General features: G+C 45.0%; 1 protein-coding gene across 1 annotated transcript; it reads left to right on the plus strand.

Moving 5' to 3' along the window:
- The first annotated feature begins 1768 nt into the window (after positions 1 to 1768).
- Positions 1769 to 11481, plus strand: LOC136620295 (equilibrative nucleoside transporter 3-like). The gene is made up of 2 exons (XM_066594995.1): positions 1769 to 1793; positions 10298 to 11481. The coding sequence occupies exons 1-2, from the start codon at positions 1769 to 1771 to the stop codon at positions 11479 to 11481; spliced, it is 1209 nt and encodes a 402-aa protein (XP_066451092.1).
- Positions 11482 to 13209: the final 1728 nt, after the last annotated feature.

Raw genomic sequence — 13209 nt, forward strand, 5'->3', positions numbered from 1 at the left:
TGATGGCGTGCTAGCTGTTTTAAAGCACGCATCATCAGGAGGTGGAGCCTCTTTACCTTGCACTTCCCAGTGCTAGCATGGCATCTGATGGACCTCTTCCTGCTGGAGGTGGAGCCTCTTCACCTAGTGCTTCCCAGAGCTAACATGGCACCCAAAGTGTCCCTTCCAGCTCTCCTCTGCCTGGCCAGGGCACTGGCCAGCGAAAAACGCTTGATACCTCTGCACTGTCTGATGCATTATGCATCACAATTGAGGCACACAGCGTTCTCAGCTCGGCCGTGCCCTTGCTTTTTCGTGCACAGCCATCTAGACTCTTTCCCCCGGCTGGAGTCCCTGCAGGGGTGTGGAGCCTCTCACTACCGCTATGGCCACTGTGCCCAGTGTGCAGACTGGTCACTTGTCAGGGGTGAAGCACCCCATTACACAGATAGTGAAAGAAAAGGTATTTATCTGCAAGGGATTAAATCTGTAACCCAGGAAAGGGCCTGGATTGCGGAGCTGGGAAAGAGAAGGACAGACTCCAGTCCATGCATGCAGAAGGTCCAGGTTTTGGGCTGTCTAATGAGCATGAATAAGCATCATCCCAAAGGACTAAATGAAGCAGGGGAGAGAGAATCGATTAAAGGCCTGTTGGAGCCACCTCAGTTGACGTGTTTGCCTTGGGGTTTAAGACACAAGGTCTCACTCCAATACAGTAGATTAGGTTTAAAACTGGTAGCAACCAGCTTTATTGTCTTCACACATTGTAAAAGTAAATTCTATGCTATCTAGCCTCTACCTCAATACATACTGTACAGTGTACCTCACTATGACACCCTGCACCTACTAACCAGCACCATAAAACAAAGTCCCTACCATCATAATGGCTGTGACCCCCAAGTTTAGCATATTACTATACCACTATACTGCATGCATATATAGTACTGCTATAATGATACACACATACTGTACATACACTGATTACATACATAAACACATCATACATTTGTATATTATAAAATACACATACACATATACATATTAAGGCTTCTTTCACATGAGCGCATATTGGCCGGCCGTTTTCACGGCCGGACGATATACGTTATGTTGGGGGCAAAAAAAACTGTTGAACGGGCGCACAAATCAAACGTTTCTGCGCCCATTCATATGGCCTGGTGAGGCCGGCACAAATGCACCGACCTTACCAGGCCATCTCCCCTCCCTCCCCATCACAGGCTTACCGTTTCTTCCTCCCCGATTGGTCTGTGCAATAGGGAGGGGCGAGGGAGCTTAGCTCCGCCCATGCCCCACCCCTTGTCCATAGCCATCAATGGGAGGGGCGGGGTGGATCGGTGCTTAGCTCCGCCCCACCCTATCCCATTGCAGAGACCAAGCAGGGAGGAGAGGTAAGCCTGCACGGGGAAGGGGAGGAGAACAGAGGGAGGTAGTTTAGCAGCCACGCTGCTAAACTCCCTCCCACCTACGGCCGCTGCCATGGGCTCCCATGGGAGCCCATGCAACTGCCCGACGTATTCTGGCCCAAACATAGTTCCAGAACTATGTTTTGGGCTCGATGTAAAAACTCCGGCGCTATATTGGCCGGCTGAGCGTTTGTACATTTGGCAAATACGCCCATGTAATCTGATGCATTGGAATCCAATGCATCAGATCACAGCGCAAATAGGGCGGCCGTGAAAACGGGAAAGAAGCCTAAGGCCCATTTAGTCTGGACGAGTGTCGGGCAAACGATGCCCGACACTCGTCCGGTCACATATTTGCTGCATAAACGATGGACGATGAGCTGATTGCTCAGTGTAAATAGCAGCCGTTCAGTATTCAATGGAGAGGGGCAATGGAGAGCGAGGAGAGAAATCTCCTCCAGCCTCCCCGCTGTGAGCCAGTGCTACTAGCTCCCGTGCAGGTGCATGGGAGCTAGTATGTGTGGGGACGAGTGTCTGGCATCGTTTGCCTGACACTCATCCCATCTAAATGGGCCTTTACTCACATATATACTGATCACACAGCATTAAAATAATTGACAGATGAAGTAAATTACATTGGTCAAATTACAATGGCACCTGTTAAGAGGTCGGAAATATTAGGCAACAGGTAAATAGTCAGTTTCTGATGTTGGCGCATTGGACGCAACAGAAATGGGCAATTGTAAGGATCTGAGCAACTTTGATTAGGGCCAAATTGTGATTATAATGATTTCCTAGCTGATTGGGTAAGATCATTTGTATCACGGCAGGTCTTGTGGAGTGTTGACAATAAGCTGTGATTATTACCCCCAAAGGAGGTCCACTGCAGAACAAGCTGTGAGACAGTAACAGGGTCATGGGAACCCAAGGTTCATGGAAGTGAAGGTTAGCCCATCTGGTCTGATCCCATGGAAGAGCTATTGTAGCACAAATATCTGATCAAATATCTGAAAAAGGTACTGCTAGCTAAAAAAGAAAGGAGTCAAAACACATGGTACATCACAGTTTTCTGTGTATGGTTTCATATATCTGCAGATCACTTTAAGTGCCCATGCTGACCCCTGTCCACCACTGACATCACCTACAATGGGCAAATGAACATCTGAACTGGACAACAAAGCAATGGAAGAAGGTGGCCTGGTGTGATGAGTCCTATTTTCTTTTACATTATGTAGCTGGCCAGGTGCAGGTGTGTCAATTACCTGGGAAAAGATGGCATCTGAATGCACAATTTGTAGAGGGGAAGAAAGCAAGCTACTGGAGGCAGCGTGATTCTCTTGGCAATGTTCTGCTTTGAAGCCTTGGTCCTGGTATTCATGTGGATGCTGCTTTGACACATGAAACCTACCTAAAAATTGTTGCAAACCAAGTACACCTTTCCTGACAATGATATTCCCTAATGCCAGTACTATGTACAATACTAATGCTAATGAGCATTACTGTACATCAGTAATCTAAGACACTACATGCTACTCCGACTGGCCAGTTCTGCTCATGTGGGCAGCGTGGGTTAATCAAAGCGGGTATATTGTCTAAGATTAATGATGCATAGTAATGTACAGTGTGCATCATGTAGTCAGAGAAGAGGTGTGGCCATCTTTGTTTCTTAAGGCCTGGATGTGATTGTTCTCAGCAAGAGAAACCAAGTAATCTTGTAGATTTGATAACTTTTAATGGCTAACGAAGAAACATGATGTTATAGCGAGCTTTCAAGCCTACTTAGGGTTCTTCTCCAAGGCCTGGACTCTAGAACACAATATTGAAATCACATACCTGTTAGAGTCATTGGAGTATACTTCTGCAGGTGTGCACCTGACTGCTTATAAGCAGCTCTACTTGGCACGGAGCGGCAATAAATAATCATTTAAAAATAGACACTAATCACAGCCCTAGAGCGTCTTCGACTCCATGACATTGCAGGACAGTCTATCCTAACACTGCTGTTTGTAAAGACATTCTGTTGGCACTTGGCAATGTTATCTTTTATAGTTGCCAAATTACACAGCTATGAAGCTATGATTGCCAGAAGTGGCATTCTTAGTATTGCACCAACAGTAGGAAAAAAAAAACAATACTAATATCCAGTGGGTGATCATCAATGTTCAAGATGTTCTACTAGTGACAACTGTTACAGAACCAACTCATATTACATATACAATAATAGGTCGAGCAGTAGTAGTTTATGCCTCATGCAGACTAAAACCTGCCTCCCAGGGTTGACCACACTGATTGGCTTGCACACTTTTGCACTACACACACATGCTGGATCGGAAGCAACAACTTTGCCTGCTTATTTCCAATCCAATTCCAATCTCCTTTGCCAGTTGACCCAGAAGTAGCTCGAGTACCCTTAGCTGTGCCTTACAGCAGCCATATAAAATTGCACATGGAAGAGAGACCAGTAAGGGAACGAGACGCTCAGTTTTTGACAACAGTATGTTTAGGAAAACCTGATTGAATACAACGTTGTAGCCTAACTAAATACATTGAGAAAATGCTTTCTTCAAAGTTTTATAAAGTCAAAGGTGTTTTTAAACTAGCGATTCCCAATCTTCTTCTTGTGGAAAAATCCATGAAAAATGTTTCCATTCTGAGGAAACCCCTACTGTCTTTGCTACCTCAAAAAGTTTGAAATACAGAAGGGTAAAGCATTGAAATACAGGAGGGTAAAGCATTGTAATTTCATATGTTACCTGCTTTGTGCAGCATGGTAGATGGGACAACGCTGAGAGTAGTGGTTGTCTTAAAGTATGTCAGAGCCATTATTACCAGCATTTTCCCAAATAGCAGCATCTGCAATAGTAAACTGATATTAATAAGTGGGCTGATAATTTGTCGTGACGCCAGTGCTGTACAGCACAGAGTTGTGAGAGAAGCAATCAAGCAGAGACTAAAGGTTGTAGTAGAACCATGTTGAAACGGTTTACAGATTTATAGCATTCACAGTTTCTCAGCATACATTTATTTACAATATTTGTAAGGTAGCCTAAGTAATCTGGAAAGGTATTGGAGGTTAGCAGTTTGCATAAAACTAGGACCTGCTGCATCCTAAATAAGAAATAAATGGGCTTTAGTGAACAGGAGGCTTCTGTAGCAGTGGAGAATATGGCGCTGGCCTCTGAGTGCTCCCTCCTGAACTGGTTAAGGCACTAGATGCTGTGCTAACGCGCCCACCCAGGGGACTGGACCAGACCTAAGGTGCTTGGGTGCTCTCACTCATGGTTACAGGCTCGTTCGTGACTCTGGCAGGAAGATGGGTCTCTTCAGACTCCTTCTTCACATCTGCACACCCGTACCAGACATTCTCTACACTCTTTGTTCTGCTCCCTCTCCCTAGCTTCTCCTCACCGCATCTCTGGCTACTCTCTCCCTCACTGCAAATATGTCTGCTCCGCTTGCTTTCCCTAGAACCACTCTAAAGTCACTGCATACTTTTGGTCTTACTGCATGGGACCTTTTCCTTCTCTCTTTCCCCTGATTAATCACGGCATAAAAAGGGAGCTTGTGCACAGCAGCTGCACTCCCAGGTGCATGCGCATGGCGCCACCAGGACTACCGAGCGCACGTACCGCGCCACGAGCCACCAGCACCACGCCGTCTCGGCACCCGCATCCCCGGCAGCCAGACCACAAGTCGGGGGGCCGCGCCCCGACCGCGGGACCCAGCACACCGCCATCTCGGGGAAGCCGCAACCGCCGCATGGTAGCAATAGATAGATAGATATGAGATAGATTAATAGATAGATAGAATACATTTGATACTTATTTCAGGCTTGAATTCATTTATTGTAGATTTTCCAAACACTTTCGGTAAAAAAATATTTTATGACATTCCTTCTGATCTTCCTCAACTAATTTCAGATTGTGCCCCGTTGTTCTAGTATTTGGCTTCCTAATAAGAACACTTCCCTTCTGAGCCTTATTTATATCTTCAACATATCTAAAAATTTCTTCCATGCCCCCCACCCTCCTCTCTTCTTTCCTCCAGCTTATACAAATTAAGTTAAATCTTTCCTGAAACGTTTTTTGCTCCTGAGACCTTCCACCATTCTTGTAGCTTGCCTTTGAACTTGTTCTATTTTATTAATGTCTTTCTGTAAATGAGGTCTCCAGAACTGGACACCATATTCCAGATGTGGTCTCACCAGAGTCCTATACAGTAGGATCACAATCTCCCTCTTTCTACCGGTTATACCTCTTACTATGCAACCGAGCATCCTACTAGCTTTGTTTAGTGCCTGCCCACACTGTGGACTCGTTTTTAAGAAGGCTGAAATCAGAACCTCTAAATCCTTCTCTTCTGAAGTCCTGAATAGCACAGAACAGCCAATATTATACTTATTCAGAGGATTTCTTCTCCCCAAGTGCATTATTTTACATTTGGAAACATTGCATTGCAGTTTCCATTATTTGACCATTTATCCAGTAAGACAAAATCATTCTCCATGTTCAAGACACCACCAGGAGTATCAACCCTATTGCACACTTTTGTGTCATCACCTGTATGACTTTTCATTATACCTTTTCTTACCCTAAGCTAGCTAGCTACTAGAGATGAGCGAACGTACTCGGTAAAGCACTACTCGTCCGAGTAATGTGCTTTATCCGAGTACCTCCCCGCTCGTCCTGAAAGATTCGGGGAGCGCCGCTGCTGACAGGTGAGTTGCTGCGGGGAGCAGGGGAGAGCGGGCGGGAGAGAAGGAGAGAGAGATCTCCCCTCCGTTCCTCCCCGCTCTCCCCTGCAGCTCCCCGCTCCGCGGCGCTCCCAGAATCTTTCAGGACGAGCGGGGAGATACTCGGATAAAGCACATTACTCGGACGAGTAGTGCTTTACCGAGTACGTTCGCTCATCTCTACTAGCTACCTTGGATAAAAAATTTCCAAGTTCTACTGCTATAGATCCATGGTTTTCATATCACGCAATGATAAGGGTTAATAAACAAAACTGGTTTATTCAAGTTGGAATAAATACTTCTTACGTTGTGTATGAGACATACTAGATGCACAGATCCCCACTAAGGAGCAGAAGCAAAAATATGCGTGAATATGCTAGCTTATCTGGTCTGATCTTAAAAAAGAGCTTCCTATATTGTAGCTAAAAGTCAGTGCTAGCTGTGATAGTGTAAGGTCTGCTACTCATGTCTGCCGCCCTCTTGCAGTTCCGGGCTGCTGCGAGCATCATTCTGCTATTCCTGTTCATATGAAACCTAGGTCTGTTTTCATCCAACACTGAGAGGGTTAATCAGTACTCTGCTGCTCAGCTGGTGAATTAATGGCCAATCCTTTCCCTACTTAAGCTGAGCTGATGCACTTCCTGGTTGCCTCAGTATTGGTGTTCCCTCTGGTCACTCCACTGCTAGATCTTCTGTTTCTTGACTGTTTAAGTCTATTTTGACCTTTATCTGCATTTCCCGTTTGTTCCTTTGCCTTTCGTCCTGTCTCTGTATGTGTGTCCATTTCCTTTTGCTTCATTTTTGTCTATGTAGTAAGTTGCAGTGTCTTTGTTTCAGTACTTCATCCCTGTTTTCTTTTAGGGCTAGTCAGTCTCAAAGTTCCAGCGCTGGGCCGCCCTAATCGGGGTGATTAACCTGCTTGCAGGCAAAGCCCCTTCCATCTCCCTGCTTACCTTATGGCCAGTTTCCCTTCGGTAGGTACTCTTGTCGGCCGGGATCAGCTGCCAGTCACCCGGTCTAGTATAAAAACCAGGCTGGTTGTTTAGCCCAGTGGGTCCACATTCCAAAATCCGTAACAGATAGAAAGTTGTTTCTAACATAACCAGTGCCCAGCTATCACCAGTAGAGGCACTGGAATGAGTGGAATGGAATGGCAGTGTGCATGTGCAACCGCTACTGCCCTTACTTTAGCATGTGTCAGAACCCCATTCTTGGATGTACCCCTAGAGGTCTGAAAGTTATACCCTATACTGTGGATAAAGGATAACCTGCCATCCTGGCAAACCCTGTTAAAGGATCTGCTGCTAAAATCTTGGAGCTGGATACCTCAGGACACCTTCAGAGATCTTGTGGAGTTCATGCCTTGATGGGTCACAGCTGTTTTGAGGCACAAAGGGGACACAATATTACTCAGGTGCTTCTAATGTTATGGCTAACAAAGTTCCAAACTAGGATTAGAATTTCCAAAGGTCATTTATTTATTTACATGTTTTCAATTTTTTGACATTTTTTGACATTTCTGCTAAATAGATATATATAGTCCTATAATTAAATAACACTCAAGTAAAGCCTGGATGTTTTCCTGTGAATCAATCATAATTTACCGCTGATGAGACTATTTGATTGTGCACTTCCATTCTAATGATTTAGATCCTCATTGTTAATGCCTTTGATCTTATGGGCCATAGGGCATAATAGAATGTACCTTAACTTTGAAAGAAAATACAGAAAGCTCTATGAGACCTCATTGTAACCATCTGTCATTGTATTGTCCTTGTAATTGCTTTTGTCAACAAACAGAACCTCATAAAAACGATAGTCTACTTAGAAATGTTATTAAATAAAGGCTCCCATTCTGACACAATTGTTCTCTGAAGGTCTTTATGTCATGGAAATAATGCAACCCAACAATAGACATGTATGAAAACAGGATTTTAATTATTGATGTGTATCATAATCTTTCCATAATTACTAAATTGCTAATTATCCTGCATAATATACATACAGGGGCAGGAGGAAGTTTCTGAGGCAGTGTTGGAACTTTATAGCTGTTAGGAGAAGCTTCACTTCCGTGTTCACACAACATGGAGAGAAATCTTCCATCATTCCACTTTGAAAAATAAAGTATATTAGTAAGTCTCTTTAGGACTATTTCAGATGACCGTATATCGGCTCAGTTTTCATGCCAAGCCGATATACGGTGTCCTTGTCTGCAGAGGGGGGAGGATGGAAGAGCCAGGAGCAGGAACTGAGCTCCGGCATCCTCTCTGCCCCTCTCCACTATTTGCAATAAAAGGGGCAAGGTGGGGGCGGGCTAAGTGTCGGCACTTAGCTCCGGCCCCATCTCGCCGCTTCTATTGCAAATAGTGGCAAGGGGCGGGAGCTCAGTTTCTGCTCCTGGCTCTTTCATCCTCTCCCCCCTGCAGACAAGGACACCGTATATCGGCTTGGCGTGAAAACCGAAAATAAGCCCTCAGTTTGCATTTGCAAAAGAATGAAGATTTTTTTGCTTTAACTATGTATTTCTAAATTCATAACACTATTTCTGCATGTGTTGCATTGTTATAATATCAAGACTACATATAATTATACTTTTAAAAAGGTTTCAACTGGCGCAAAGGCTCTAGCCCATAAAGTAATAATTCAATATTGGACCTTTTCTGTCATTCACTCTCATTGAATGGGTTCTGTTGCTAAACTGACTGTCTCAACAACACATTGCCCATGTATTACAATGTTTCTGCCATTATATGGTTAAAATGCCAAAGTATGTGATATCTAGTTACAAGCAACACATCCATAACAGCAAACTAATGAAACATGGTCATCTATGTGGAAATGCAGTAATGGGCCAGGGACAAACAAGTACTGTCAACCCAACTGGCTTCCTTATCTAATCGTGTCCATGATACAGTAACTATGGGGGAAATTTACTAAGCCCTGCATTTCTGACGCATGCCTCTTCTTGTAACATACGCATCCCTGACAGCTGCAGGCGCCTTCTCAGAAATGTACGCCAGGTGTACGCTTCTAGCATAATTTATACTAGGTTCTGCCCCCCCCCCCCCAGCAAGCCCCACCTACTTTCCCCGGAAGTGGTGAGGCCGACGCAGAGGGCTAAAAAGTCACAAAACTTTTGCACAAGCAGTCCTTGCACCAACCATAGAAGCCTTTTTCAATGTCCAGCAAAATTACTGAACTTCACATTACATTCTGACCTAAGGGTAAACCTGCACGTATTTGCACACACAATACCGGAAAATAGCGCCCATTGATTTAAATGGGTTCATTCTCATCTATTGTTTTAGCGCTACTGTGTGTGTTTTCATGCATACACCCATGTGAAGCTGCCCCTTCACACGTACGTATTTTTAAACAATATTCTGTGAGCCCAAACCAGGAGTGGGTCCAAAATAGGGAGAAATGCAAATCTTTCCATTATACGTTCTCCCTGTATTTTCCACTTCTGGTTTGGGCTTACAAAATACTGATGAAAATATGCCCATGTGAAGGAGCCCCAAGGGTGGCTTCAGACGTCCATATTCAAGCGCGTGCATTGCGCAGAGAATAGAAACCATTGTTTTCACTGTTCCCACTGTTCTTTCTGCAAACGCATTTCGGTTGCGCAAAAAAAAAAAAGTGAGAGCCTCTATTTTTGTGCGCATTTGTGCCCTTTAGACACCAGTGGAGTCTATGGGGTGCACAAATGCACACTGAATCCCCGTGAAATTACACAATGAACTGCACAATTTCACAGCGAAATCAATAACAACAGGGACTGATATAAACGGTCTTTGCCAACGCAGTAAATACAGTAAAATTCACTGAAACACGCACAATAGCGCAATATACAGTACATTATATACTGTTTAAGGCTGGGTTGACACGGGGCGTATTTCCGTCGGAAATCCCGCGGTTAGGGATCAACTAACCGATGATTTATGGCTCCCCTCTAAAACCAGATACACTGCTAAGTCTTTTAATCCACTGCTCAAGGGCCCATGCGCAGTCTGGGATGATCTTGGAAAGGATCTGGCCCCGTCTCCCTCCCCCATACTCCCACTGCGCTCTATCACGAAAATACTTGATCTGCCCTCGGACCCGTCCTCATCCTCGGTCTGGAAAAAGCTTTCACCTCTTAAGTTGTCTGACCTATACCCCCTAGCACATCTACCACCGGCTACAATACTTCAGAGACTGCTCCCTGAGGGAAACCTGTCTTTCCTACAGCAAGCACAGTTAAAGAGTCCGCAGAACGACACGTGGATGAATCCTGCAACTAGCTGCGCTGGCCGCCCCCATGCATCCTACTCATTGAAGCATTTTCCCTTGGTCTGGTCAGGATCTGGTCAGAATACCCCTTTATCGAGAGTGTCTGAGGACCCTTTATGCAGCAGCACAAACTCTCATTATGGACCACCAGACACCAGCCGTTCAGACGAAGAAGACGCTCTACTAGGGGAGCATCAAATAAACAGTTACTGTGCTCATAAACCTGTGGACCATTATAATGGGGCGTATATTATATTCTTTATACTGGGAGTGGGCTCCACACTCCCCTGGAATTTTATTTGCACAGCAAAACACTATTGGATCTACAAGCTCAGGAACTGTTCAGAATTCCCAATCATCGAGGAGCCTGACGTTTCAGACACTAGTGACTACTTTGAAAGCTACATTTCCATTGCCTCAGCAGTGCCAGCAGTGCCATGCCTTATACTGAACTTCTACCTTGTAAACAGGATTTCATCCCAGGCCAGAGTGCTGTGGTCGTTAGCTATCATGCTGCTCATCTTCATCTTCATCACCATTCTGGTGAAAGTAGATACTTCATTCTGGACTACGGAATTCTTTGCCCTAACTTTGATATGTGTGGCCATTCTCAGTGGAGCATCGAACATCCTCATGGCCAGTGTTTTTGGTGTAACTGGACGTTTCCCAATGAAACACTCCCAGTCGTTAATATCAGGTCAGGCGATGGGGGGCACCGTCAGTGCTTTGGCAGCAATTTTGGACCTGTCCATAGCATCCAACGTTACAGATAGTGCACTTGCTTATTTCCTTACTGCTGATATCTTCCTTCTTCTATGCATTGGTGTGTATCTAATCCTTCCCAGGATGGAGTATGCCAGCTACTACTTGAATTTAATTGAAGCAAGACCAGACTCTTCCGATGATGAAGGTTCTGAGGAGAAAGTGGACACTTCTTCATCAAAGACCAACTCTCCGCCAATACTTCCTATCCTGAAGCAAGTCAAAGTGCTGGCTGCCTGCTTTTTTTACACGTTTTTCATTAGCATCATCATCTTCCCGACCATCGCTGCCAGCATCGAGTCTGTAGACAGTTAAAGAGGGGGTTAAAGTTATTCCTCAATAGTTATAAATCCACCAGACCATCAACCCCATTTGAGAAAGCACTACAAGACAATAAGCCGCCCCTCCGAAAAATTTCCTACCTACGTAAAAATGTTGTTGCTCCTCTCCTCCCCTACAAACCAGCTTTTTTGTACTCTTGGGAGAAGGACCTGGGTATTACACTCTCATCAAACGAGGTGAAAATGATCCTAAAAACCTCTTTTGGCCTATCTCCCTGTGTGCTCACACAAGAAACACACTACAAACTGCTATCTCGTTGGTATCGAACCCCACAGTGGCTACTTGACCACAACCTCACTGACGATGGCTCTTGCTGGAGATGCGGCAACCACCTAGGCTCGTATCTTCATCTCTGGTGGTCATGCCCGAAGCTCGCACCCTTTTGGAAGGGAGTGGAAAAAATAATACAACAAATCTCACCGAACTTAAAAGTAACACCGGAGCTGGTTCTTCTGTGGAAGCCCTCCAAACATTTCCACCCTCAGAGAAATAAAATGTTAGCCTTGATATTAGATACTGCCAAGTCCCTGATCCCTCTTTTGTGGAAACAGAAAGTGGCCCCCTCGTTGAGACAGTGGAGAGAGAGAGTAGACGACCTCTACAATTTAGAGGAACTATACAGCTGGTCCAAAAATACACATGAAAAATTCAGTCAAACTTGGTCCATTTGGTGGACAGTGAGATCCTCACCAATATGGTAGGAATGAGACGGTTTCTATGGTACTCTGTGCCGTTCCCCCCCGCTCCCGGCTTCCCCCCCCCTCTCCCCCCCCACCTCCCATGCCCCCACACCCTTGATGTCTTGTCTATTGGCAAAGATGATTCTCTTACGCTGATGCTAACAATGAAAGTCAATGCACTCGGCCGCCTAAATATTGGAGTATCATATAAGTGTTCCTAAGAAGCCTCCTCCTACTTAGACCCAAGGACGACAGTATCAGAGTATTACTGAGTTAATGAGTTGCTTATTCTCTTTCTTGGTTATCAGATTCTAGTTATGTCAATTTTGTATGCCGGCCCAGTCCCTTTCGCTAGTTGATCTGCCATCAAAACCATCTGTCACTGAATATTGTACCCTGCATTTGTTGTCTAATTGTTCATGTGAAAAATAAAATTAATAAAATTTGATTAAAAAAAAAAAAAAAAAAAAAAAAGGAAATCCCGCGGTTTGGCCGCAGCCGAAACCGCGAGATTTCCGACGGGAGAACCGCTGCGGAAAACCTTGCGGCGGCTTTGAAGCGGCCCGGCCACTCGCTCTTCCGCTGCGGCCGGCGCTTCCATAGAGGAGAGCGCGGCCGTGGCGGAAAGAAAAGGTAAATAGACATGCTGCATATTCTGGAAACCACGGCTGCGCCGGCCGCAGCCGCGGTTTCAGCCGGACTTACCACAGCGGATTGGCCGTCCCGTGTGGACGAGATTTCTGAGAAATCTCGTCCCCATGGCTGGCTAATCACGAGATTAGCGGCTGCTGGCGGATTTGCCGCGGCAAAATTCTGCGCGGAATTTCCGTGGCAAATCCGCCCTGTGTGAACCCAGCTTTACAAAACTTTCAGGAATTGGCAAGATGTTTAGAAAATTTTCCTCTAAAGCTTGGCTATTTTCCTAAACAGATGAACCGTAATGGAAAGTTTAAAAAGCTAAGTTGGTGTTATTATTGTGAAAAATCACATCAATTTTCATTTTCTAAAGCATGAAATACAA

The sequence above is a fragment of the Eleutherodactylus coqui genome, chromosome 3 (genome assembly GCF_035609145.1).
Source record: "Eleutherodactylus coqui strain aEleCoq1 chromosome 3, aEleCoq1.hap1, whole genome shotgun sequence".
Taxonomy (NCBI): Eukaryota; Metazoa; Chordata; class Amphibia; order Anura; family Eleutherodactylidae; genus Eleutherodactylus; species Eleutherodactylus coqui.

Coding starts and splice junctions, on each gene's coding strand:
- LOC136620295 (XM_066594995.1), top strand. CDS start 1,769: ATGGACGATGAGCTGATTGCTCAGT. Junction 1,794..10,297: donor CGATGAGCTGATTGCTCAGT/GTAAATAGCAGC, acceptor TATACCCCCTAG/CACATCTACCACCGGCTACA.